Source organism: Clytia hemisphaerica, unplaced genomic scaffold, assembly GCF_902728285.1.
Source record: "Clytia hemisphaerica strain Z4C2 unplaced genomic scaffold, Clytia hemisphaerica genome assembly, whole genome shotgun sequence".
Classification (NCBI taxonomy): Eukaryota; Metazoa; Cnidaria; class Hydrozoa; order Leptothecata; family Clytiidae; genus Clytia; species Clytia hemisphaerica.
Genome location: NW_027103282.1, coordinates 50,039 through 77,181, shown reverse-complemented (window position 1 = coordinate 77,181; position 27,143 = coordinate 50,039). Strand labels below are relative to the sequence as shown.

Here is a 27,143-nt window from a genome sequence, read left to right as displayed (position 1 = left end):
AACTGAGTTTTGATTAGTTCAAAAAGACTCTTTGGTTCACTCGGTAAAAATTCACCAAATTGATGTAATTGTATCATAAAAATTCATATATATTTTCATTACAACCTGTAGGGATATACGTATGGAGAAAATTTTAGCCTCGTAAAATCTGGAGTCAAAATATTAACGCAAAGACGTTGTACAAAAATGTACATAATTTTGAGAAGCCAGAAATAATTGGGAGACGAAGTGTTTTAAGTTTGGATATTTTGGCTATCCTCGATCATCCATACTGAAAAGTATAAGTTTGAGGTAAAATTGTTATACCACCCCGGTCTGGCAATGCATTGTTTTAGCTTTTCGTTCAATTTTCTTTTGTTACAAACAAAAGACAAGTTGCGATTTGCACACTTTTTGATCACGTTACCAAAATCTTGGGATTGGTCTATTTTCTAATCACATGATCAAAAAGTTTGCAAAATAAATCGATTTTGGTACGTAAGCTCTATCTTTTAACAATATGAGACAAATGCCTTCCAGACCAGTGTTTTTATGATGACTATGGTTCCGGGGGGGGGGGGTACTAGGTTTGCGAGGTGACGGGTATGTCCGAGCCGAAAATCGAAAATCGACCCTTTGAGAGACAAAATTTTGGTGATTTTGGGACCCTTTGAGAGACTTTTTCCTAAATTTTGGTCCATTTTTTCCAAATTTTGGTTTGATTTTCACCAAATTTTGGTCAAAATTTTTGGAAATCGTGACCCTTTGAGAGAGAAATTTTAGATTTTCGTGATTTTGGGACCCTTTCAGAGACTAACTTTTGAATTTGTACCCCTTTGAGAGAATTTTGAGGAATGAGAAAAGGTACCCTTATGGCTCGCACATACTCGGCCCCCATTTTGCCTAAGTAACCCCCCCCCGGGCTATGGTTTGAGGTAAAATTGTTATACCACCAAAGGGCTCTCAAAACTTATGAGGTATGGAAGAAGAAGAAAAAGAAAAACAACATTTTCATTTCCAGAACAGTTCTCAAAGTCATAAATAAATAATTGTTTGTCTTCTAAAATGTTTCTATAAATAAATTACTTTGTGGGATATAAAATGATGTCCGAGACCTAACTGGAACGTCGTTGAAGGTTTTATTTTTTATTTTAGTGTTCCCGTGTTTCATATCAGACACATATTTCATATCAGGACAGTGTCTGTACTAAGCTGATATAAGCAAAAAAAGATCCTTTCTTTTCCCCTTTCTGACCAATCTTGCTCCCCACCCGTGTCAATTCAATGTGAAAAAGCTTATGAATTAAAATTGATGAGTAAGCAAACGATACCACTCTTATTTAAAAACAAAAACTTAAAAACCTCTGTTGACGTTTTATTTATAACCAGTTGAGATATCAGCAATTATTAAAAGACTAATAAAATTAAACGTGTTTAGATATAAAGTTTCTTATATATAATATGTGTATGTGCATTATAATATTATGTGAATCTAAAAATGCTAGAGGATTTATATTATGTCTATACCTATATTAATTACCTATATTAATCAATATTATCAATCTTTTTTGTTAAGCCTATCTGGATACCAATATACTTCAATTTCGATATACTGCAAACACCTGAAACCTAAAACTCATTAAGGAAAACCTAGGTAAAATCTAAGCCAAATCCCTTTAGTTAAAATTCAAGCCCTGAGTACGGCTAATCCCCACCACAACCCTACAAAGAACCATCACACTGTGGTAAACCAAATCTAAAGTCTCCAGGTGGTAGTGGATGAGCTTCATAAGCTAGCGGGTTTATGTATTTGCACTATTGATGACGGTAGAATGACTGAAGCGTTTTGCAATAACCCACAGTTTTGACCCGCAATATCGAGGACGGTAAAATTGCTGATTTACCGTTGTCCTCAGTTGTTCAGGATCTAGTCAAATTAGAACCTTATCGTCTCCGTCGCAGAAAAACACACATACATAAACTCGGTATTTCGAAAGATCAAGGGAACAATTCCTATTCTTATGTCTGGATCTCGATGAACAAGCAGCAATGAGCAAGTCTTACAAGCAGTTTCAGTTTCCACAAACCTTCTTATCAAATGCCGAAAGAAGTTGGGTTCGTGTTTTAAAAAGTAAAAAAAAACGTTAATGCCCTGAATCTTTGAAAATATGACAGAAATACCGTCAGACATTACATCATTTAACCTTGGTAGACTTTACAGCCCAATTCCCTTTATTTCATTCAGGTTGACCCCAAGACGTATTGGCGACAAACTTGATATTCCATTTATAAAATGTATGTGTGTGCTTTTTATAGAAGAATAATGAGAACGAAAGCATTTATTCCGTTGGAACCTAAGCTAAACGTCAGACTTACCCAAGCCTCAATAAGCATATCGAGAATATTACAGCTTCGAAACTAGAAAATATTGAAATTTAAGTCACCATCAATCAGACTTAATTAAATTCTATATAAAAAAAATTAGTTTCTTCTAACTACAATTCTTCTTTCTCGGACTGGACATTTGGATCTTCACCCCCGGCTTGTAGATAATCTTGGTAGACTTGCATTGGATCAACCATATGATGTTTATGGAAAGAGACCAGGAAGCGATGTGAGAGAAATTCTTTAGTGTATTGAGATGGACGAGCCTAGAGAGAAAAATGGATACAGTTAGCTCTCTCTAAATCGATCTTCAAGGGACCAAGAATTTTCTTCGAATTACAGAAAGTATTTTATACTAATTTCCAACTGAGGAGTCCAATATTTTAGTTCGAATTATAGAAAGATTCGAATAATAGAGGTTCGAATTAGAGAGAGTTGATTGTATTTGTTTACAAGTTTCTAAAGAAATTGATTTTTTTACAAACCTCGTTAAGCTTAGCACTGGAATCATCAGAAAGCAAAGTTTAAGTCAGAAGAAAACTCTGGTCTACGTTATGCTTAACTTTTTTCTAGCCTCAGATATGCTGAATACTACCCTACCCTACTACCGAAATATGTGAGGCCGTAATGGTACTGTAATTTCAACAAAAAAACACATTAAAGAATTCTAATATTGCCGGATCATTGTCACTGATGCTATGCAAATAAAAACTTCAACAATATCGTGTAGATTGAAATTCAGTGTATGCTTAAAGTAATTTGCTTAAAACTCTTAACATGCTTTCCTAGTGTTTTTAATGAAACTCTCCTTGAGGCAGATCTGACTTTTGCAGATGAACCAAAAATGCTGAAAAGTAAGAATGCTCAAGAATCCAACCTGGTGAAGAGAATTTGAATGTACCATAGGTATTTGCATTCTGTTGAAACAATTGCCAAGCCACATATCATCAGGTTCATCGGCTTTGTAACATTTGCATCCACTCTTTATAAGTTCATTGATAGCGGCACGATTCATTATCATACTATTGAGGAGATATAGTCATTATAAGGGAAACAAACATTATAAAGGAGATAATAAATTTTGGGTAGATTAAACAGTTAGCACTCACTGTATAAGAACCATTGGTAAAAATAAAGGTTTAGTTCTTTGTCATTTGAGAATTATTTGCATAACTCCTCGTATTATTTGTTAATGTTTGCACTGTTCCATGTTGAGGCATAATCGTCATTTAGAGACCCAAAATGTTCTAAGACAAGATTTACGTAAGATATACAAAATTTCACCCAGATCTGAGGTCTTTACTAAGGGTTATATCAAGTATGGGTGAATCTGTCAATCACATCTTAAGGTATTGTACTACAAGGCAAATACTCTTAGGTGCCAAATAAACGCCCCCCCCCGAGAATTTTCCAACCCCCCCAGACCTTATTAGGACCCCCCCCCCCGTTTATCAATTTTTAAAGAATATTTTCAGTTAGCAAGAAGAAGTCGCCTTATTTTGCTAAAAAAAGCCTGATTTTAGCCTATATTTACCTTATTTTTGGGTTTTCAGAAGTACAATCTCCAACCCCCCGGCAATTAGGTCCGCCCCGTTTATTAAAATTCCGAAAATTTTCCAACCATCCGTTTAATCGAACCCCCACCTTCCCCCCCGTTTATTTGGCACCTAAGAGTACAACTTGGGCGTTAAAAGCTTCCACTAAAAAGCACCGAAAATTCTTCTTTGATGGTAGAAAGAAACAGCCATATCAGAGCAAGTCATAAAAAGAGATTTCCACATACCCTCCGCCACCTGTCGGGTACTCGTACCCAGCTTTTCGAAAATTCAACGCGTAAGCATATCTTTCACCTAGCAAAACTGGCTTCTTGGATTCGTAACACGCCAAATGTCGTCGTAACCGATCGTAACTGAAAGAAAGGAAGATTCGTTGATTCGTTCGAGCCTTACTGAAGAAAATATATGAGGAAATTTTCTTTATAAAACTTGAACCTTGCGGAGTATAATGCATAAATGCAATTCAAATTATCTCAGTATCTCTCATGTTTAGAATCATGAAGGAGGAATTTTTTTAAGATTATGAAACTCTGCCTTCCCACTATTAAAGCTTAAATATTTGGATGGGTCACAGGCAAGAAACAACAGATTTTTTGAGAGTTAGGAAAATTTATCAATAAACAAATTTTTGTTGTTTCTTGCCTATACCCCATCCAAATATTTAATCTTTTTAAGACGTTCTTCGCTGATTTGACTGTGTTTACACAGGTCTATACGAATATCTGTTAATAAAGAGCCTCGCAAAGACAGGGAAGAATCCCTGATTTTACGAAAATTCGCAATATGAAACCATAATAATGATTCAAGAAGTTGAGTCTTAATAGCAAACATGCAGAGAAGATAGAATAGAATGTCCCTAAAAAATAAGGACACTAAACTCCATGTAATGTTTATCCTTTTAAGAAGAAATGAAACATAGAAAGGAGGCGTGTCAATGAATTATGATAAGGAGAAAAATTTTTTTTGAAAAGGAAAAGTGTTTTCAACGAATCGTCCATGTCAGATATTTTGTTCGAGTGACGTGTCAGAATTGACGTCAAATTTCAATTTTGAAAGTTTGGAAGAAAAATGCAGCGAAAAGAAAAGTTCTTATAGAAAATTGATCAAATCATAAAATAAAAACTTATGTTGAGTGGATTTTATGCTTGAGTCATGGGTGAAGTTGAAAGTGAATTTCGTTTAATGTACACGAATTCGGAGCAGGTACGTAAGGATACTTAAAATTACAATTCAAAAACATTACCATTTAGATTTTCAGACAGTATCTAAGCTCTAGTTTAGGCGGCCGACTTTCTGCCCTGCTTATTCTAATTGTTAGAGTAGGCAGAAAGTGGGCTAAAAGTTGCTTGAAAAAGATTGAGAGAAATCATTGCACTGAAGTCAAAAGAGGGCAATGCATTGATTTTAGACATCCCACTTTATGCCAATTTCAATTCACAATTAGAATAGGCAGGGCGAAAAGTGGGCCGTCTAAACTAGGGCTAATTGTTTTCATCAAATTAGTTCTAATTATAAATATCTTTATCTTAGGTCAACAATCAGTTGAGGAAAGAAAGCGATTCAAAAGATGCCGAAATTCAATCTTTAAAGAAACAAACTGATGAACTTTTGATTCAAAGGAAAAAATCAGACGAACTTCACCAGTCAAATACCATAACCAAGGACAAAGAGATACAGAGATTAACTAAAGAACTATCTGAGGTGAAAGTGTCCCGTCATCTAATGGCAATGAAGCTTGAAATGAAAAACGCTAAATTGAATGACAGTGAAAAGCTATGCAAACTTTATGAATCACAAAACGAACAATTACAAAGTTTCCTGTCGGAGAAAAACCATGATAACAACCCTTTGTTAGAATTAGCAAATCAGGAGGCTAGATACAAGGATGATATTATTTGTAAACAAAACAGTACAGTTAAAACGCAGATGTTGAGAATTAAGTTTCTCTCAAAACTCAGTTTGAAGGCTGATCAAAAGATTAAGGACAACCAAAAGAAGATCAAAAAACTCGAATCGAGTATAACGAACTTACAACAAGAACTAACCGAATACGAAAAAGCTTTTTCATCTTTCAATCGATATTTCAAGGTCATCCAAGTACGGGATTCGCAAGCTAAACAACACGTTATGAATTTACATACACATTTTAATAACATCAAACAAAAAGCCTTTCTTAAGGTTTTCAATAAGCGAAACAGTCTGAGTTGTGAATCAATTGATATTGTCAACAAACTTGCCAATGTATTTAACCTGTCATCAGATGAGAAGTGAATGAAGAGATTCTCGAAGTGAGAACGATCGTTTGCATTTCACCGAAACAGCTCATGTAGATTTTTTCAAATAAGAAAAGCTCATAAAAAAGATAATGTTTCTGTTATCGAGTAATCAATTTTCAGATTGTCAATTTTCTTGGGATTTCATGACCCATTCCCTGTCTTTGAAATCTTAAACAAAATAAGTCCTAGTGGTAGGTCCAAATGCTAGATTCTTGGATGAATCGGATAAACTTGCGCAACAGATTTAAATTTCTTGTTTTTGCGAATTTTTGTCATTTTCGCGAAAATAAATTTCGCGAAATCGCGTGAGATCGCTGACGCACGAAATTAAATCTACGCCAAATTTTCAAAATCAGATTTTCAGCATAAACTACCACTGTAAATATGCTATCTTTTGCGTTTACAGGGCCACTTTCGATGAAATTAAATCTCGCGAAAATATATCTGACGAAAGTAGCGTTTGTTCACTCTGGGTTTACCTCATAATGGTGTCGTCGTCAATGACAACAAGCCATTCTTTATCTCTCCATTCTTCATCTGTTGAACGTTTTATAATGTTGTGTAACTTCTGACAATGACCTATATGTTAGAAATTAAACATCTGAGTTAGCTTAATTGACCAAGGATGATCTTCACATATAGGAAGTGCAGGTCATAAGTGTTTTCAGACTAATTGACTTAGCTTTTGGATCCTGTCAGAGCTGTTCAGTGGCTAATTCGAAAAGTAATTTTTAACTGATTCCAATCAGAGGTTTTTGTAACGCTGTCAGATGGACTTTATACTAGGCTCACTCATCAAAATCAAATCATTTTATATTGTTCCAAAAAGACCACCTTCCTTTTATCTTATGATAAAAGAAAACAAAATTTAAAAAAGATAACTCGTCAAAATGAGTTCTTGTCAAAACTAAGATGAAAATTGATCAGTAAAGAAAGGTACCTCTTTCAGTGTTTCCCACATCGATATATTCAGTAGGAATACTTTCATCGGCAACATCACTGTAATACCGAATGTGTTTGGCATGTTTGCCTACTGTCTTCTTTACTACAGGGACTGAAAGTTAGAAAGAACTATTAATACAGTTTTCGATCGTCACAACAAGGATCGCAAACTCAACTTTTTTCTTTATTTTTCATCTTTATTTTTTGATTTTTAAGTATTATATTTGTCATTCTATAATATCCCACTCCTTATTATCTTTCAACCTGCGCAAACCACCATTTCATTCGAATTCTATCAAACGTTACAGCATTTTTTGTCTCCACTGCAGATTATATTGAGACAGACTTTATTAGTTGTCAGCAAAATTCATAAAATTAGATTCTGTGACAATCCGCCCGAAAAACAATAAAGTTTTTGCGTTATTTGCTACATCAATATTACCATCCAACATCAGAAAAATGAGAATTTTACGAATATTCAGCTCTATATTAAATTTCAGAGTATTTATCATGCAGTTTGGTATAACAAATCTGTAAAATTTTACAAAATCAAATCAACCATCAATTGGCGATGTGCGTGAAGGTTACAGATAGGTCAATTTGATTATTTTTAAAAAGTATCATTAATTGTTTAGCATCCTTTCTTTGATGAAATTGGACTGGAGTGGTTAAACTTCAATTCAATGGCTTTCTAAATATGTAATAATACTTTTTCGACATATTTTTCTAATTTGGAATTATGACGCGATTTCAAAAGACGAACTTTGAACTTTGACGAGTTACTCTTCAAAATCTACTGAATATTTTTCAATGAAACCTTTTGTATTCGAAAGCCCTTGTTCTCCCCTACCAAACAGTGCTCCGCTTTATCATTTACACGCCCCATTCAAAAGATATTTAACTTTTCATGTTATGCGATGTTAGAAAACAGGTTTTTCACGTTTAAAGCGAGTTTTCCCCCTAACAAAACCTCGAATCAACAATCGGAGGCACGGTTTTGCTATTCAACCTTTTCTGAATAGAATGACGTAGGTTTCAGAAATATCGACCAACCAGATCTTGTATAGTAACCTTTCAAAGTTGGTATGTACACTGGATTTTTGAAGAAATTGTGATTCTGAGATATTTCAAAATTTAAAATCATTTTTATCTTTACCGAAAAATTCCCCTCTTTTATTGAAAAGTAAAAAGACCATTATTCCATTGTAGGACTTTATAATAGGGATATCGAAAGAAGCGTCGCTTTAAAAACTTAGAAACACAGAGAAGGAGGGATCAGTATTACAGAGAAGCATACTCTTTTTACAAGAACAAAAATGATAAATGATAAATTCAGAGATTTTCAAAGTATAACAAGCAAAAAAATTTTTTAAACATCCTAAATAGATTAAGTTTTTGTTGAAGCACTCTTCTTCGACCTCAAGACCTGATCTAATAGGAAATATCCAACCTCGAAAATTTCTTAAAAACTAAATTTTCACTTCTTGTTTGTTTTAAACCATACAATACGATGGAGAGTGTTCATCTCTTAAAATGAATTCCATTTAAACTTCCCTTTACAGTTTTCTTTTACAATTTGAAGGCTCAATCAATAGGGATTATACATCAATAATGTTTTTAGCATTTTTTGCAATTTTGATACGGGAGATGCATCATTCGATGGTCCGTAAAATTTTGAATCTTTTACAGCAAAAAAAAATTTTTTGATGTAAAAAAAAGATTTTCTTCAAAGGAGCCCTATCTGTAACCTTCTCGTGATAGTTGTTAAAAATACATTGACAAAAATAATTTTTTTTGTTGGCAAAGAGGACTATAAACTTCTTAGGGACCTTTTACAATTTAAAAAAAGTTTTATATCGCATCAAAAAGTGTCAAAAAGAATATTTTGTTTGTTACTCACCACGCTCATCGTGAAACTTTTTGCATGTTTTGACAGCTATGAAAATTTCATTTTCATCCACCAAGCCCTAAAAACAGAAAAATAATAAAATTAAAAATCAAAAAGCAAAACTTTTCGGTATTATTTGCAAATTGAGTCTGAAAATGCTATTTTTCAGGGCATTCCAAACCTCATAGCGTCAACACCCCTGACTTTATTGGGTCTTTTTTTAACTCCCGGTTTTTATTTGCGTTTTTTTTTGGTGTAACCCCCTCCGGTTACACCACTGACCTTTATATAACCCTGGACCAAGCAATATCTGCCATCTTGAGTCATCACTAACGAAAGTAGAGGATCAGGTGACAGAAGTCAAAACCTATGCTAGTGCTACCAAAGCCTCCACTCCGAATGGCTTAAAAACAATCGTTAAAGAAGCTAGGTATGAGGAAATGAAAGAGAAGCGTGATCATGATAACCGATCGAAAAACATCATCATTCATGGAGTAACTGAAAACACGCCTGAACAAACAGAAATCGCTGACAGAGCCTATGTTGATACCCTAATTGAAACGATCAAAATACCAAAACCAAACATGAGAGCCATCTCAAGAATCGGTACTCAAGCCACCGATAAAAAACGACCAATTAAAGTTATGCTTGGTACACAAAAAGAAAAGATGACAGTTCTGCGCAACCTATCCACACTGAAAGATAACGAGGAATATAAAGGAATCAGCGTAACGGAAGACCTAACACCAACAGAAAGGTCTGTCCTTAAAGAATGGAGGGGAAAAAGCAAAAAATCTCAACTCCGATTCATCTGCAGTAGTACATAGAGTCCGAGGTGATTCAAAAAACGGATACTACATCAAGAAGTTTTCAAAAAGCCAACGTCAGTAATATCTGTTGCTGCAAACAAACAATTAGATAAAAATAAAGAAACAACAAAAATAGACGATACATTACCCGAACACAAAACATCACCAACAACTGATAACATGCCACAAACCAATGACAAAGCAAGTACGAACTTTGACATCACATTGATTCACCAACAAGACGGACATGAACAACAAGACGGACATGAACAACAAGACGGACATGAACAACAAGACGGACATGAACAACAAGACGAACATGAACAACGAGACGGACAGGAACAGCGAGTCGGACAAGAACAGCAAGAAGACAACATGCACAGGTATGATGTAGATTCTCCAATGATTAATAGAGAGCTTGAACTTGAAAAACTTAAAGATCTTCGTAAGCAAAACTGTAAGAAAGTACTTATTGGTCAACTAAATCTCAACTCAATAAGGAATAAAATTGAAAATTTATCAGCTATAGTATCAGGAAATCTAGATATACTTTTGGTTTCTGAAACCAAATTGAACGATAATTTCACAACTAATCAGTTTGAAATAGAAGGTTTTGAGGAACCGCATCGTTTGGATAGACCTAAAAACGATGGAGGTGGCGGCCTTTTGCTTTATGTAAGAATCGGATTACCATCTAAGTTAATAAGATCTGAAAATACGTATGAAGGCATGTTTGTTAAGGTAACAATTAATAAACAAAAATGGCTGATATGTTGTTCCTATAACCCACATTTAAATAACATCAACGAGCACCTAGAAAAGCTGCAAATTAGCATAGATGCGATAGATATCGATTATAACAACATTCTGGTTGTAGGAGACTTGAATTGTGAAATTGAGAATCAGCCTTTGGTTGATTTTTGTGAGGGGTTAAATCTCAAAGCTATGATTAACTCACCAACCTGTTTAAAAATCCTGATAGGCCACTGCATTGACCATATGCTCACAAATAAGCCAAATCATTTTCAGAAAACTGCTTACACTATTACCACTGGAATATCGGACTTTCACAAGATGACTCTAATAATCCTAAATGAAAACTTTGAAAAATTGCCACCGAAAACAATCAGATACCGATCTTACAGGACATTCAACAATGATACTTTTCGTATGAAACTAGATTTGATCATCAATAGTGATAACAGTGATTTTGAATCAAAAATAAAATGTATCATAGAAGAACTAGACAAACAAGCTCCTTTTAAATATAAAACGGTTAGAGGTAATAACATGCCTTTTATAAATAGAGATATGAGAAAAGCCATCATGGTAAGATCCAAACTCAAGAACCTTGCCTATAAGAATAAAACACAAGAAAATAAAACAAAATACAAAAGACAAAAAATTTTTTGCTTATCGCTATTTAGGAGGACTAAGAAAGACTACTTTGCCAACCTTAAAGATTCCAACATAACTGATAACAAAAAGTTTTGGAAAACTGTATAACCATTGTTTTCAAATAAAGGTTCAAACAATAAGAGTTATACCTTAGTGGATAAAGAAAAAATCATAAATGACGAGAAACAGATAGCTCAAATATTCAATGACTATTATGGCCAAATAATATCAAAACTAGACTTGCCTGAGCCTCCCTATGTTGCATTTCACAAAACAAATAATCATACTGAAATTTGTATTCAGAAATATAGACAACACCCAAGTGTCACTGAAATCAAGAAAACTGAGTATCTAAATAAATTTTCTTTTATACCAACAACGAAAGAGGAAGTAGGGAAAATCATTAAGGACTTAGTTCAAGGAAAATCACAGCCAAGCTCAGATATTCCAGTGAAAATCATAAAGGATAATCTTCTCGCACGAACTATTGATTGCTAAACTTGAAGCATACGGACTTTCAAGGAGTGCCTTAGGTCTCATAGCAGCCTATCTATCAGATAGAAAGCAAAGAACGAAAATTGGCGACCATTACAGTACCTGGCATAATGTTAAAGTAGGTGTTCCCCAAGGATCCATTCTAGGGCCGCTACTATTTAACATCTACATGAGAGATTTGTTCTACTTCCTTGAAAATAGAAATGTACTGAATTATGCAGACGATACAACACCTTTTGTGATAGCTGATTCTTGGGAACAGGTTGGAGAGGAGCTCTCGAATGGAGCTGCTATCATCTTTGAGTGGATAACCCAAAATCAAATGAAAGGAAATGCAGACAAGTCTGAGTTGATAGCTAACAATACCAGCAAAGAAATCTTCCTTACTATACAGAATGAACACATCTTTAACAGCAACTCAGGCAAGATCCTAGGATTAACTTTTGACAACTGTCTGACTTTTGAGCCACATATTAACACGATTTATAAGAAAGCTAGCCAGAAAATCAGTGCACTTGCGAGGGTAGCACCGTACATAAATCAAAAGAAAAAGCAAAGGCTCATGAATGCCTTCTTTCGAAGTCAATTCAATTATTGCTCGCTTGTCTGGATGTTTCATGTTCGCAGGCTAGATCAAAAAATAAATCACCTCCACGAAAGATGTTTGAGGATAGTGTATTCTGATCATACATCTACTTTTGAGCAGCTTTTAGAGAAAGACGGTGCCATCAAATTCCACCATAAAAATCTTCAGTTGTTAGCAATAGAACTTTTCCAATTTAAAAATAACATATCAGATCTAACTGAAGAAATTTTCAAACATGATGAAAATATCAAAGTAAATCGCAAAACGCCTTACTTCAGATCAAGAGAAATAAACTCTGTTTTTCACGGTTCAGAGTCACTTTCATTTTTAGGGCCAAAAGTTTGGGAATTAATTCCGGATGAGTATAGAGATATAGTTGATCTTAGTATTTTTAAGGAAAAGATTAAGCAGTGGAGGCCTACATCATGCCCGTGTAGAAACTGCCGGACCTATATTGACGGTGTCGGCTTTTTGTAATCACCTTACAAATTGTAAAGTAGCGTTGACTTTTATTAGCCTTTGTTGCTACCTGTTCGTCAACTTGAAATAAACTATTACATACATCTTTGATTGGAGTTTTTTTGGAATTGGTACCCGAGGAGAAGCCATTGCAATGTTAAAAATTAACGTCTAACGCCGCTACATCATCAAAAGAATTCGAGGAAAAGTAGACCTAGCGCTCTCGATGCATTTACACCGCTATCGAGTAGTGCCGCCATTAGGGTACCAATTTTCAAAAAACTCCGATCAAAGATTTGGCTTGGCTGGGATTGAGAAGCTTGGTAGGGTATATAAAGGTCAGTGGGTTACACCCGAAAAAATCCAAATGAAAACCGAGAGCTAAAATACAGCCAAATATTTGGGGGGACCTGATATGTTTGAGGGGGCCTGGAATTTCAATGGCAAAGCTGGGGGCTGACTATTTCTTCTATTATTTTTCTTTATATCACCACATTTTTATCCAAAACCTTTCATTTTACAGTCTATTGATTCTGTTTGTTTTAACTTGTGTCTACCATCGTGATGGCAGGGGGGCAAATGCCCCCCGAGCGGAGGTTTTCAAAGAGGTGCCATGACAAAGGGCGCAAAAAGATGCCACTGATTACTAGAAATGGCAGTTTTTGGCCAAAAAAGTGAGAAAACACCCAGTGCGCCCTTTTTTTTAGCCAAAAATAGAAAAAGATACCCCGAAAATTAGCGCTTCGCTCGCGTAAGTTTTACAAACATATTTTACTTTCAAAAGGGGACACCAAAATCCCAACTTACGAGAATTGCTCTCCCCTGTTTGCCCAAATTTTGGTCGACCCACCACGCTACTGTGAGATCCTCGACAACAGGACTTTACAATTAGAAAACTAAGGAGGAAGCAGAAATACATACACAGTCAGGAATTTCTTTGGCAACAGTTGAAACACAGTGATCTTTCTTTAATGCTGAATTGATACAGAATTGTGGAACATTCGTCAATCTTGTTCCTTTGCCATCGTTATAGATAAATTTTGCAACCTAAAAAGAAAGGGTAATAATTTACATAAAATGTAAATTGTACTAAACTAATTAGCTACAACAATAAAAACTTTCAGTTGTGCAAAAAAACAATAGAGAGTATTTTCAAGGTGCGTAGATTCGATTTGAAACTGAGTAGTGAGTTTCAAACACAGTTTCTCATGACTACATTTAACTTCAACTGAATAAAAATGCTGCATAACACATCATAAAAATATATGCTCTCAAAAGACACATTATTTGGGAATTAATGAATACTTCATGTTTGACATCAATGGAAAATCCATAATCAGGTGGATTCGATTCCAAACGTTCTTTAAGTCTGAAAAGAGAGATATCAAAACAATATTTATTTTAAGCCTGAGAAACTGTTCATGAAAAAAAAATGTTTCTACACAAAACAGCCACAAGGTTTCATCTATAACTTAATTCCAGTCTTAAAAAACCTATATTTCCCTTTAATCTACTTAAGAACGTGTTGAAAATATTAAGAATAAGAGGGTGTAAATGGGCTATTTCATTCTATGGACATACAGTGGGGTGGACAAATATTTCCAGGGGGTAATCCGAGAAGAATTTCCAGGGGGTCTAAAGAAGTGTTTTTTCATTTTTCCAGGGGTTAAAAAGTTATTCTTGAATTTCCAGGGGGTGAACGACTGATTTTAGTTCGTCCACCTTCACTTTAAGACATTTTTTCAAGGGGTTCTTTTGCAAATTTTGCTAATTTCTAGGGGGTATCTACACTTTTCCAAGAAATTTGTTCTCACTTGAAAATGTTCGTCCAGCCAGCCTCCCTGTATGGAAATTTTATGGAACAGCCCATCGGTACTTAAAGTTTCATGTCGCCCCAATCATGTTCATGCCCCAATAAACGACAATCATCAACCGAAAATCTACTGAATTATGGGCAGATGAATAAATAGTATCAGATAGTTTAAAATTCAATTACTCGTTCACTAGAGGCATTGAAAGTGCCCATCCGGCATCAAAATCAGGGAATTTGAAGGATTTTAAATCATTGTGAAAAGCAAAGTGATGAATGATGGATGGTTCACTGTCATGAAGTCCATGTCCCAAAAACCAATTCTAGAAGACAAAATATTATTTAGATTTTATACAGAACTATATGTCCCATGATATTCAAAGTAAACAAAGGTACTGCTTTCATATAGGCTAAGTCATTTGGTCAAACAACCAAGGCACGTACAAAAAAAGTCACTCACAATGAGGAAAGACCTATACTTATAGACTTCGCTTAGACAATTATTATTTATTGTTTGTATCCCAACGGCGAGAAAAAAAAACAGATTTTAGGTAGTTACGAATTTTATCAGAATATTAATTCATTTAAGATAATCTACGATAAAATAAACAAAACGCTTGCATCAATAAATCTGGAGTGTCTGTAGACGTGCGAAGTTAGAATTTCCCACTAAGGATTGTAAAAATAGGAATATTTAATGTAGTCTTTAATAGTACTTAAGGCCGGTCTGCGATTGCACGTTTTGGCTTCAATCCTTTTTGCTTGGAAAAAAGATTACGTCATAAAAATGTAGCGCGCACTCGAAAAAAAAGTTGAACACATTTCAACTTTTTTCAACCGTTACGTCAGATCGCGCCAATGGAGTTGCTTCATTTTTCTTTTGACCAATAGCGTGGAAGCTTTGCTTGAAAAAGTGGGATCGAAGCGCGCGCAAGTAGAGACCGGCCTTTAGACAATAGTATTCGGATACTCAAAGAAAGCTTTTCATCAATCACACCTTTCCTTCTTGAAATCGCCCAAGTACTTTCAAAAGCCCTTTCAGATCAACTTGCGTGGTATCCTCACAAAAGTAAATCCATTTCTTTGATGAGCCATATTTCTTATGTATCCTATATAAAAATATATAAAAATTAACAAGTGTTTGAGTTAATGATGGAAACTATTGGAATTATTACGACCTGTGATCCAAGATAATAACTTAGCTTTTCTAAATTCTAAATTGGATAATCTAATCAGTTGTGCATTGTTTATCAAGATTGAAGCATCAATTAAATTGAGCGATCATCTCTAAGAACCAAACAGTATGAAATTTAGTTTGTCTTCATTTTTTTGATATTTGTTTTGGTAGACAATAACAAAAACTCAGAATCACAAAACTTTAGATTTTAGGTGCCCTAAGAAAGGGTCTTAACTTAAAACATAGCCGGTTTTAGACCACGTCCAACTTATCAGAAGAAGAGATTTGTAATTGTTATAGATTTGAAATTTGTAATTGCGTTGCACTCCTTCGCATGTTTCCGACTGCGGTGTTTCCGGAAACCGGCCGGGTGAACAATGAAATTTTTTTTGACCCGGTCGCAGGGGTAAGCCTGTTTGTAGATAAAAGTTATCTTTAAAGTTCTATTTCAATGATCTTAAGTTATCAAAATTAGCAAAAAAAATTTCCAGCCGGCCGCATGAGTGCTTTTTTCCTTCACCCGCATTCCGGAAACACTACATTTTTTTTCTCTTCTCATTATGGTGCTTTCTCTTATTGGATATTTGACCTAATTTTATATTGATTTTTGAAGTAATGATTAGAAATTTAAAATGAAAAGTAAATTAATTCTTATTAATTAATAAAAGTTAAACATGATACAACAAGTAATTGATTATTATATAAAATAATCATAATTACAATTATTATTACAATATTATTACAATGAATAATAGTTTTTAGAAATATTTTTTCACAATAAATAACAGATCATTATAGTATAATCGACATGCATTTCACAACACTTTAATCGTCTTTAATCAATAAAAAAAATGTTGAAATTTTTCCATAGTGGGCAGAGGGTTATCAAGCCCCCCTTAAAAATTAACCCCCCTTAAAAATTAACCCCCTTAAAAATTAACCCCCTTAAAAATTAACCCCCTTAAAAATTAACCCCCTTAAAACTAACCCCCTTAAAAATTAACCTCCTTAAAAATTAACCCCCTTAAAAATTAACCCCCTTAAAAACTAACCCCGCTCTTTGTCCAAGCCACCCCTTTTATTTTAAATTTCCACAAGCCCCCCCTTCTTTTAAATTCAGTAAAATTCTCAAACCAAGTTAAAATTCTCAAACCAAGCAAAAACCCAAGAGGGTGTCCACTATGTTTTCGTTTTCAAACCAAACCTATCCTTGAGCAGGGAGATGCTAAAAGTATTAAATACTTTTTGATCAAATGGATAAAATTATTCATTATTTTATTATAACTTATCCTCGATGGAAGATTAACTGACCATAATGCCCCAAAAATTAACATGTTTAAAAATTGTTACTTTGCACCATAGCATGGTACTGAATTGGCAAGAATTCAATCCCCTTGCATTTTGTTGTCCAAACCTCTGTATTATTTTAATCTTTTTTAATTTGTCATTTTTGTTGATTTTTAGTTTTGTTGCTGTGTCAGTTTGCCACTTTGGTCCTTGTAGCGTTGAGTTGGTGATGATTTCATTTTTGTGTCAAAGTTTTTTTCTTATAGCTTAACATGTGTTGTTTCTAAATTTTAATTAGCTTTTTCGGGTATAAAACACCCATATATATAACCACCCTAGGAACAAGTGTACCAAAGAAATTTCGATCAATGGTAAATCGAACCAACAGTACAAAAGTTACAATTTTCATAAAAATCTTAGATTATAATATTCAAAATATAGATTACATTCTATTAAAATAAGTAATTTATGAAACAAATACTTCAAATAGTGCTAAACTAATTTTGATCCCATCCAACACGAAGCAAAGTCGATATTTCGCCATCCTACCGGCTCATTTTCAGAAATTTTCGTACATATACAGATTTTTTTACGCCACGCGCAGATCTAGAGTAAGGATGCTACACTCCTATTGTACTTCGAACTCTGATTTTCCAGCTCCTCATTGGAGACATAAAATGAAAATGTCAACGAATATACCAGTCAAGTCCTAAGCATGTGTTGAACGGTGAAAAAGAATGCGGCTATTATATTTTGATTTTTCCCAAGACCTAAGCAGATATCACTTGCATAACGAATAATTATAAAGAAGGCCTACGGATCATCATTGAAGCTTTTTTTAATGATACATACCACGTCTTCCAAGACTTCCAAACAATACCTTGTGCAGAACTGGGAAGTGTCGGAGTATTTCGATAAACACCATTCAAATTCATCATAAAACAACCCGCGTGCCACCACCCAGATGGAAAATCTACAGCACAATTAACGTTCTCAACAAGATCTCGATCGACATCCGCTGTAGAAAATTCCATACCATCCATTGATAGCCAATCAGCCTCGAAATTTCCACGGTCTTTTACACCGGCGTTCAGTCGGTAATAATTTGATTCATTCTCAATAGAGAAATTGAAAAAATTTACCCAATTTCTCGAACCTTCAAAAGTATAAGCTTCAATTTTGATTTCCATATGTTGTCCATGGGTTAATTTGTGTATATTTTCAAGACCTAACCAATGTTCACCGTCAACATTTCCAAAACCGTTTTTATAATCTTCCCAATTTCGATTGAAATCAACTGAACCGTCAAATCGAGTTTGGAGGCATATCCATGCAGTACCCCATTGGGGTAACATTTCACAAAAAACTTTGAATTTGTAACGATTGTGGTAGATCCAGTAAACGCCTGATTGATTGTATCCACGTTCCAACCAATCTCTACAATCTATGTTTTCATGGATTGCGTAAGCCAACATTTCTCCTTCTGATGAGACCAAATAATTGGAAAGATCTGATATCACTCCATACAATTTACAAATCCATGTTGAAACTGTTATTTCTCTGTATTGAACATATTCACAATCAGTGAAGTTTTTAATACATTTGTGAAAGCAATGATCTTTTGTAGCTACTTCTCCATCAAACCATGGTTGGGGACCATCAATAGCAGTGTTTGTATGGAGGTGTTTGAACGGTAGAAAAGGTATATGGGGGTCCATTCCCAAAGAATATTTGGAAAATAAAATCAAACAATTTAAGAACAGTAAAAGTAACATGATTTTCAGAGAATCGATGAAAAAAAGTTGTGAGTTGAAATGACAGTAAAAATCTTTGCTTTATATTTTTTTATATTTTGTGTTCATGACAAAAATGAAGAAAAAATTCATGGATGATGAATACCCGATTCATGTTAAGTTGAAAAAAAATCAATATGAACGAGTGATTCATGGATATTTTGAAATATTCAAATGAAAGACTTTGAGTTGCCATGACAAGTGTTTTCTATTATTTATTAACTAGGCTTCAATGATATGCCCATTTTCTGCACTAACCTGTAAAACTTCAACACTTGAAGCCTTCAATCTGAATATATCAATCATTGCTAGGAATTAGTCAAGTTGAAGTATGTGAGCCTATTACAAGGGACTTTCGATCTTTATTGAACTGAGAAATAAGGTTCCTAAGAGAATCATAAATGCAGCTATTCTTTGAACCTAAACATTCTATCTAAAGAGCCATTGCACAAACTATTTTTTATATTTACGAATGTCCATACTCAAAAAATCTTTACGTTCGGCAAAAATGATGGTTATGAACTAGCCTTAGGAGATAAAAAAAATTCTATCCTGTCAGCTTTCAGTTTATAGAGTCAACTTGAACAGGGAACTGCGATGGCAATTATGAACATGACGTCATGTGGCTATGAGCAAAGTAGACTCAGTTGGCGGAGGGCGGTCACCCAGCAATTCTAATACTGTATAGCGCTTAAAGGCTTTCTTGAAGTTAAAACAAGATTTAACCTGTGTTAAATTCAAATTTTACATTTGGCAAATAATGTTATAAGTCATTATGGAATTTTGGGAAGAAAATTCTAGGATTCCGAGTTTTTCATTTTTCCAAAAATGAAGCCAAATAAGAACCTACTAAGAAGATGTTAGTGAAATTGCTTAGTTCTTAGAAAAGAATGCTCTTTTAATCAAGAACTGGCAGGTACTAAAATTAGTAAGTTGAACTGAATTGCAAGGAATGCAAGCTGTAGTTTAATTAAATAATACAAAGACAACACCAATCAAGAAATGAATTAGTTTAAATTTTAAATGTTCTGTTATTAAACAAGCATGGAGAGCCAATTCAATTCCATTTTCAAAAATAATTCCTGTATAGATTAGATATGTAACTGGCAACCACTGATGAATATACCTATTTATTATTGGTAGGATTGTCCATGAACCATATTGAAACCAATCTTCATGCATCATGAGAACCTCCATTCCAGTCTAATAAAAATAAAGAAAGCAGAAAATATTGTACATTATTGGGGAGTAGGAGTCAGTTAAAAAGGAGACAAAAACGAACAGGGAACAAACAGGCTCAAGTCAATTTTTCAATTTCTCTACGTTTGCTTTTAAAGAAAAGGACAACCTGTTTGTAATGTAGTAAAGCGAAAACTCATAGCACTTTAGCCTTTTCACTCATTCTTTAAAACGTAGAACCAACTATTCATGATTTATGGAAATTTAAAGTACAGGGGATACATGGTAACAAACGCTGAAAAACAAAAGGGTAGGGGGTCTTAAGAAAGAGTGAAATGAATGGACAATTTTTAATCTACTTCAATCTCCTAAAATTTGGAATATCATTAGAATATCATTTTTCTCTAAATTTACTTGAAAGATATAGTTGAGAAAACAACAGTTAAGGCTTTTTGAATAGCTAAGAACCATAAAAGTTTATTAACATACCTTATCAAGAGCATTTGCAGCTTGCATAATAGAATCCTTGATTTTCTGCGCTTTAAGAATACTTCGTTCAAAATGCATGTTCCTAATTATAACTAGGACATCAGACGGCATAACTAAAAAGTCAAGTAAAAGTATCTGTTTAGAATAGAAGAGAACAAGATGAAACTCTTTGTAGATTAATAAGTTTTATTCCAAAACAAAATTCATACTTATTTTTGGCAAAATTACTGTAAAGAGTAATATAAGCTTACCATTATTTGAATCTGTCTTTGCAAAGGCCTATTAAAAAACAACAAATAGAATAATAACCTGAAGATTATATCATACTTGTTTTAAGGAAAGTTACACCTGGACTCATTACTATAACATTTTGCCTGGATACCCTGTCTGAATTTTTTTCTTAGTTCAGGCAAGTTTATACATTGGAAATCTAAAACTATTATGTGGTGGAATTTTGTGGGTTAGAATAAAAATTGTGAAGGGGATGTTTTTTCGAGCAGAATACAAGGTTGATTTGAATAACATCAACAGAAGCAAAATATACAATTTTATATAATATCATTTTGTTTACCCGGAGACCCACGAAAAAGACCAAATGTTTCTTGACACTGTGAAACCGAACAAATGTCTCAAAGTGCTTGAAGTTATAATATTTAAAACTTAGGGCCCGGTTGTTCAAAAATATTTTCAAAATATTCGAAAAGCTTTTTTCGTTCGAATTTCTCACTTCAATGCAGTGACTTCACTTTTTTTTGTAGGAAAAAGCCTCTTAATCCTTGCCAATCCTGGGTCAGAGCAGGATTAAAATTTGGCCTTTTTAATCGAGATTTAATCCAAATTTAAGCCTAATTTTTTTCAAACAACCAACGGCCCTGTGTTAATCGGCGCTAATCGAGATTTAATCAAAAGTTAATCTAATCAAAACTTAATCTAATTGGCTGCTAATCCACTTTTGAACAACCGGGCCTAGATATCTAAAATCTGAGCTATTACTTTTTGAATTTCAACCACTAGTTCCAAAGTTTTGAAAAGTCAAAATTTACTTTTTGGAAAGTGTAAAAAAAAATAGGTAGATAAGGTATTTAAGTCATGCAATTCTTTATAAAATGACTTAATAAATAGTCGAATGAGTGTGCACTGGGTTCAACTTCGGTAGCTTCAAATTATTAGGCCCAATTGTAGAAAAATGAAAAGAAAACACCCCCAGATATTCACCCAATTAAAAAGCGTGCCAAATTTTGGCCAAATCTGACCATTTTTGAGGCCAGTAGGCTGTTCCAAAGTTTTGGGACATACACACAGACAGACACACAGACATTTTCAGATTCTAGCTCAACTGAAGTTGAGAACGAGTTTTATGATATCAATGATTATTAATAAAAATCCCTTTGAAAGTCATTTTCGTTTTTAAAACATAATTTAAATCAGCGGTTTCTTAGAATTTTCTCCAAATAATTAATATTGAAACATAAAATTCCTACTTTAGTATCCCTTTTTATGTGTTTATTACACTTTTAGAAAAGTGAATTTTGACCTCAAAATCTCACAGGTTTAGAACTAATGAGTCTAATTCAAAAGTAATAGCTCAAAATTGGAGTTATGGTATCTACTTTCAAAATCTTTTAAAGCTCCAAGCACTTTGGAGCATTTGTTTGGCCTCAAGACATCCAGAAACTCCAAACCTTTTGTGGATCACAGCCATTCTAATTCGTGTCGGCATTCGGCTATTGGCGACGTAAATTTGGCTTTTGCTGACATAATAGTGCTTACTGTACTTTTAGAATCCAGAATTTGTTACCAACGCAAATAAATTTGAATTAGAAAGGTTGGGTCACCTGGTAGTATTGGTGAAAGAGCCACCCTGAGAATGAGAGAGTTTAGGTTTCTATCAATTATATAACATACTTACATTTTGACACAGTGTATATAGGAAGACTACACAAGAGAAAATCTTCATGTACTTTTCAACCATGCTGTGTACTAAAATATTGGTTCAGTTTTTAAATTAGCTGAAATCAGTAACAAAGTTAAGTATAGCAGACAGCGGGACACTTTCTGTCCCCTTTAGGCAGTTTAGATCAATTCAGATCAAGGGGGTCAAGTAGTTAATCCAGAACACTATGCCTGTTTTGACCGTAGTGGTCCATTTTCAAATTTCTATAAATACAGTTAGTCCAAAAGTGGATTAACTGCCAAAGAACTGAAAAAATTATGGGAAAAAAATGGACTAACACTGCATTTTCTGTCATTCTGCAAAATTCATTTATTATGATTCATGCTACTTTTGCCTCTTCTTCTGTCTTTAAAATGTCAAACTGCATCAAAATCTTGCTTTAACTTTCTCCTGTTTTGTTTACAAATTCCGTTTTCACTAATTTTCAAACCCAACCTCAAGCAAGTTCTACATTGTTGGGACACTTAAAGACTGGGCAGGACTGGGCTTGAACCACAAGATCTAACTGACTTGGAATGGCTATAAAGCTAAATCGTGCTACAAAATAGCACAGAACTAGTTTGAAACTGTATGGTATTGGTAACTGCTGGCATGAATCCCATCTATAACCTACCATTAAACCTAGACCTCTATTTAAAAAAGAGATATTTGAAAAAACATGATGAAGCTTGTTTCACACTGGTTTTTTGCTGTTTTAGAGGTAAGCTAAGTTTTGGGCATAAACAAAAAACAATCCTATCTTTCATTGTAAAGATAACATTAACTCTTTAAAGATAAAATCTAATGAAGCAACTTCCACAAATCCAGAAAAAAATACCAAGGCAATCGCAAGAAATGCTCATTTTCCCTAAAAATGACAAAAAGGAATTTCCCCAAATAAAAAAACATAATTTTTACGGCCAAAAATTTCTGGAACAAACGACTTCCAGCCACTTTTTAGAGAACCTTGTCCTTTATCTTTATACAAAAATACAGAAAAAATAATGGTTAAATAAAAGTTAAAAATGTTTATGTGTATTTCATCCTTTTTAAGGCGAACGGGTCTGTTTGGTTTAACAACAAGTGAGATGCCTTCTTCAAAAAAAAAACTTTTTGAGATTTCTAAAGAAGGCAAAATACTATAACTGCAAAGATTCACAAAGTGTATTAGAATTGCAAAAATGCGAGAAATCAATGGGGATGAACAGAGAGAGTATGAGTAAGCATAATATTGATGAAAATCTTAGTCTGAAAAGCCAAATCTCACTCGGTACTCAAGCTAAATTAAGCCCCCTGCCTAGAAATTCAAACCATTGAGTTTTTCCCTGGAAATTAGAAGATAATAAGCACCCTGGAAAGTGAGAGCCTCTGAAAAAGGGGGTGAAAAACAAAAAGGTATTGGTGCCCACTTTTAAAGAAAACCCCTTTAATTTATTAGCTCTTGGAAAAACATAAACCTTAACAGTTAGTCACATTAGCGTCCCGTCGAAATGCATATCAAAGATCAATGCTGCGAAAGCGCTTTATTGTTTACTTGACTCGCAAGCAAACAAATGTGCTGCAAAACTTCTAAAGTGATCCATGAAAAAATAACCCGGTGCTTTTTAATGAAATTACCATTTTCAAAAACTATGAGAAATTGCCTAAAATTTGAGCCATAGATGAAAAGATTTGAGCCAAGCCAACCTTGAAAACTTGAAGATCAACTTCCCAAGAAAAAGATCTACGGGGAAGACGAAACCCATCTAGATCCGCGCACCACCGGATAGGCTATTTCCCGGAAATTTTGCCGGACCTCAAACACTGACCAATTTACATGTGCGGATTTATTTTTACTTTAGCGTGTAAACAAGGCCTCAAAAATCGAAGAGCTGTCTCTTGAATTAAATGACAAAATTTGGTTGGTTGATATTCTGGCTGATGTACGTTCGCAAACGGTTATTTAGTCTCATTTGAAGTTTTCAAGTTTTTATTAATTGTCTTGGGAACTTGAAGTTGATTCAGGTAACTCTCATCCTTGTTGTTGTAATTACATCCTGTAGATGACTGATGTTGTTGTTTTCTGAAAGCTTGATTTCCTAGTGTGACTAACTGCTCAATAGTCAGGCAGCTGAGGTCACAAAAAAATGGAAGGGGTGCCAACAATCCAAAACCAATTTCAATCGAAAATACACACCCCAAATATCTAGAAATCATCTACCGGACATATCATAATTATTTACCTGACGCCCCCGGTAATATTTTAGGTCTCAGATGACGTCATATAGGGGTCTCAGCTAACTAAAAAATTTTCGTTAGCAAACATGATCATATTATACACCAAAAGAGGCGCCTTCAAACATAGATTAAGAAAAAGATCAGTAGCCATAGGTGAAAATTTCTCTATTAAAAGTTAAAAAGGTCTCTTTAACGACCGCAACGTCACTTTTATCTTGTCCAAGAGGAAAAATCTGAAAAATTCAAACTCTTAAAAATGAAAACCCAATAGGTACCACCCATTCGAAAGCTTTCAAAAATTGATACAGTATGCAGTGCTGACGAGTCCTAATAAGGACGAAATGCATATGCTGCTCTGCCACCCAAATCTCCTGAAAGAAGATAGTTGGACAGAAATTCTTTGAATTTCTTCACATATATATACTTTTAATGGATATATTTGATTTCTCAACGTAACTCAAGAAAATCAATTCTGAAAAAAGGGTAATTATGTCTATGGCGCGCCAAAGCGGAAATAAATACTATCTCTCATTTCACGACACTTACCTTTCATTTCACGACACTATCTTTCACTTTGCGGCACTATCTTTCATTTCGCGACACTATCTTTCATTTCGCGACACTATCTTTCATTTCGCGACACTATCTTTTATTTCGCGACACTATCTTTTATTTCGCGACACTATCTTTATTAAAACGACACTATCTTTTTTTAAACGATATTATCTTTCCAAAAAAACATTATCTTAATTGAAACAATACTATCTTTTTTACGGGATACTATCTTTTTTATAGAAGCCGAGAAGTGCCATCGACAAAAAAATATTTAATTTCAGAAAAAAATAATTAATTTTAGAATAAAAGAATATTTAATTTTAGAAAAATAAATTTGAATTCAGAGAAAAATATTTGATTTTAGAAAATAAATTTAAATTTAGAAACAAAATATTTAATTTTAGAAAAATGAATTAAAATTGGGAAAAAAATATTTAATTTTAGTAAAAAAAAATTAAAACCTTAAAACATACCACATTGGAACTACTTCTCGCGGGTTTTAATTTTAGCGCTTTTCGCGGTTTGTTATGTATATTAAATTTTGTTACCGAAATCTAACGCAACCGTTACCTACCTATTTATGATACTCTACTTTTATGCAAAAAATCAGAAACATTTTTACTCAAGTGAGTTACGGCATGTCCAAGGTAAAAGTGAAGCAGTTCCACTCAATTTCAAAATGTCAAACATAGCTGGAAAGAAGCACCATATGATGTAGATCAACGTGATGGGTGTTAGAAAAATTTAACTTGAGGCTATAAGAAGTTATAGCCCAAAAACCTGTATTATGACGTCATAAACATTATGTAACATTACATCACGAAACTTAAAATTTAAATAACTCATAAACTATTAATGATATCAATACGAAATTTTGACAGAACAAATATATCGTAATTCTCTTGAAGTAAAATTTTCAAAAGCTCCTGAAGAACGACGACGTCAGCATTTTTAAGCCATTTTCGATTTTTGGCTATAAAAAATGACGTCATCATTTTTTTCAAAAGATTTTCAACTCAGAAATTTTCTTTCATCAATATCTATTTGCGGTCAAAATTTGACGTTTATATGTGACCCTCCAAGCGATATCAAAGACACGAAATTGTTACCGGCAACGAAGCGGTAACATTATTGCCGGCAAATTGGCGTATAATTTACCGATCTTGCCGATCTGGTTTAAATCATCACCGGCAAATTACCGGCAAATTACCGCTCAATGGTAGACCGGCAATCTGCCGGCTAAATTGCCGATCTTCAGCGAGACTTCAGATTTTTGACAGCGGCAAAATATCGGCACGAGCTGATTGCGTCACTTATTTCGGCTGCCGTGAGAATAGTTTGCCTCGTTCTAACGAAAAGTAGCCATTTTAGACATCCATGCATCCATGTATCTATGTATCTATGTATCTACACATCCATGTATCTATGTATCTATAAATCTACGCATCCATGTATCTATGTATCTATATATCTACATATCTACGCATCCATGTATCTATGTATCTATGTATCTACGCATCCATGTATCTATGTATCTATATATCTACGCATCTATGTATCCATGTATCTATGTATCTATGCATCCATGTATCAATGTATCTATGTATCTACGCATCCATGTATCTATGTATCTATGCATCCATGCATCCATGTATCTATGTATCTACGCATCCATGTATCTATGTATCTACATATCTAAGCATCCATGTATCTATGTATCCATGTATCTATGTATCTATATATCTACGCATCCATGTATCTATGTATCCATGTATCTATGTATCTACATATCTACGCATCCATGTATCTATGTATCCATGTATCTATGTATCTACATATCTACGCATCCATGTATCTATGTATCCATGTATCTATGTATCTACATATCTACGCATCCATGTATCTATGTATCTACATATCCACGCATCCA

The 27,143-nt window shown here is 34.1% G+C and overlaps 3 protein-coding genes across 3 annotated transcripts; 1 reads left to right on the top strand and 2 right to left on the bottom strand.

Annotated features, from left to right (window-relative positions):
* Nucleotides 1-2,390: 2,390 nt before the first annotated feature.
* On the bottom strand, nucleotides 2,391-22,513 carry LOC136804208 (beta-1,3-glucosyltransferase-like). Its single transcript, XM_067060913.1, has 14 exons — nucleotides 22,418-22,513; nucleotides 20,760-20,787; nucleotides 20,509-20,621; nucleotides 19,967-20,043; nucleotides 15,581-15,692; nucleotides 14,770-14,906; nucleotides 14,079-14,142; nucleotides 13,695-13,820; nucleotides 9,039-9,105; nucleotides 7,137-7,250; nucleotides 6,676-6,775; nucleotides 4,148-4,273; nucleotides 3,242-3,386; nucleotides 2,391-2,630 (listed from the first exon to the last, which is right to left on the bottom strand). The coding sequence occupies exons 1-14, from the start codon at nucleotides 22,478-22,480 to the stop codon at nucleotides 2,475-2,477; spliced, it is 1,428 nt and encodes a 475-aa protein (XP_066917014.1). The 5' UTR covers nucleotides 22,481-22,513; the 3' UTR covers nucleotides 2,391-2,474.
* On the top strand, nucleotides 4,761-6,309 carry LOC136804227 (coiled-coil domain-containing protein 186-like). Its single transcript, XM_067060933.1, has 2 exons — nucleotides 4,761-5,123; nucleotides 5,451-6,309. Exons 1-2 carry the CDS (start codon nucleotides 5,073-5,075, stop codon nucleotides 6,189-6,191), a joined length of 792 nt encoding a protein of 263 aa, XP_066917034.1. The 5' UTR covers nucleotides 4,761-5,072; the 3' UTR covers nucleotides 6,192-6,309.
* On the bottom strand, nucleotides 16,807-18,923 carry LOC136804219 (microfibril-associated glycoprotein 4-like). Its single transcript, XM_067060924.1, has one exon. The coding sequence runs from the start codon at nucleotides 18,820-18,822 to the stop codon at nucleotides 17,848-17,850; it is 975 nt and encodes a 324-aa protein (XP_066917025.1). The 5' UTR covers nucleotides 18,823-18,923; the 3' UTR covers nucleotides 16,807-17,847.
* Nucleotides 22,514-27,143: the final 4,630 nt, after the last annotated feature.

Excerpts from the sequence above, each read along its gene's own strand:
- LOC136804227 (XM_067060933.1), top strand. The coding sequence starts at position 5,073 with ATGGGTGAAGTTGAAAGTGAATTTCGTTTAATGTACACGAATTCGGAG. Across the intron at positions 5,124-5,450 it reads TGTACACGAATTCGGAGCAG|GTCAACAATCAGTTGAGGAA; the intron begins GTACGTAAGGAT and ends TCTTTATCTTAG.
- LOC136804219 (XM_067060924.1), bottom strand. The coding sequence starts at position 18,822 with ATGTTACTTTTACTGTTCTTAAATTGTTTGATTTTATTTTCCAAATAT.
- LOC136804208 (XM_067060913.1), bottom strand. The coding sequence starts at position 22,480 with ATGGTTGAAAAGTACATGAAGATTTTCTCTTGTGTAGTCTTCCTATAT. Across the intron at positions 6,776-7,136 it reads TGTGGGAAACACTGAAAGAG|GTCATTGTCAGAAGTTACAC; the intron begins GTACCTTTCTTT and ends TCTAACATATAG. Across the intron at positions 3,387-4,147 it reads TACCCGACAGGTGGCGGAGG|TATGATAATGAATCGTGCCG; the intron begins GTATGTGGAAAT and ends TCTCCTCAATAG.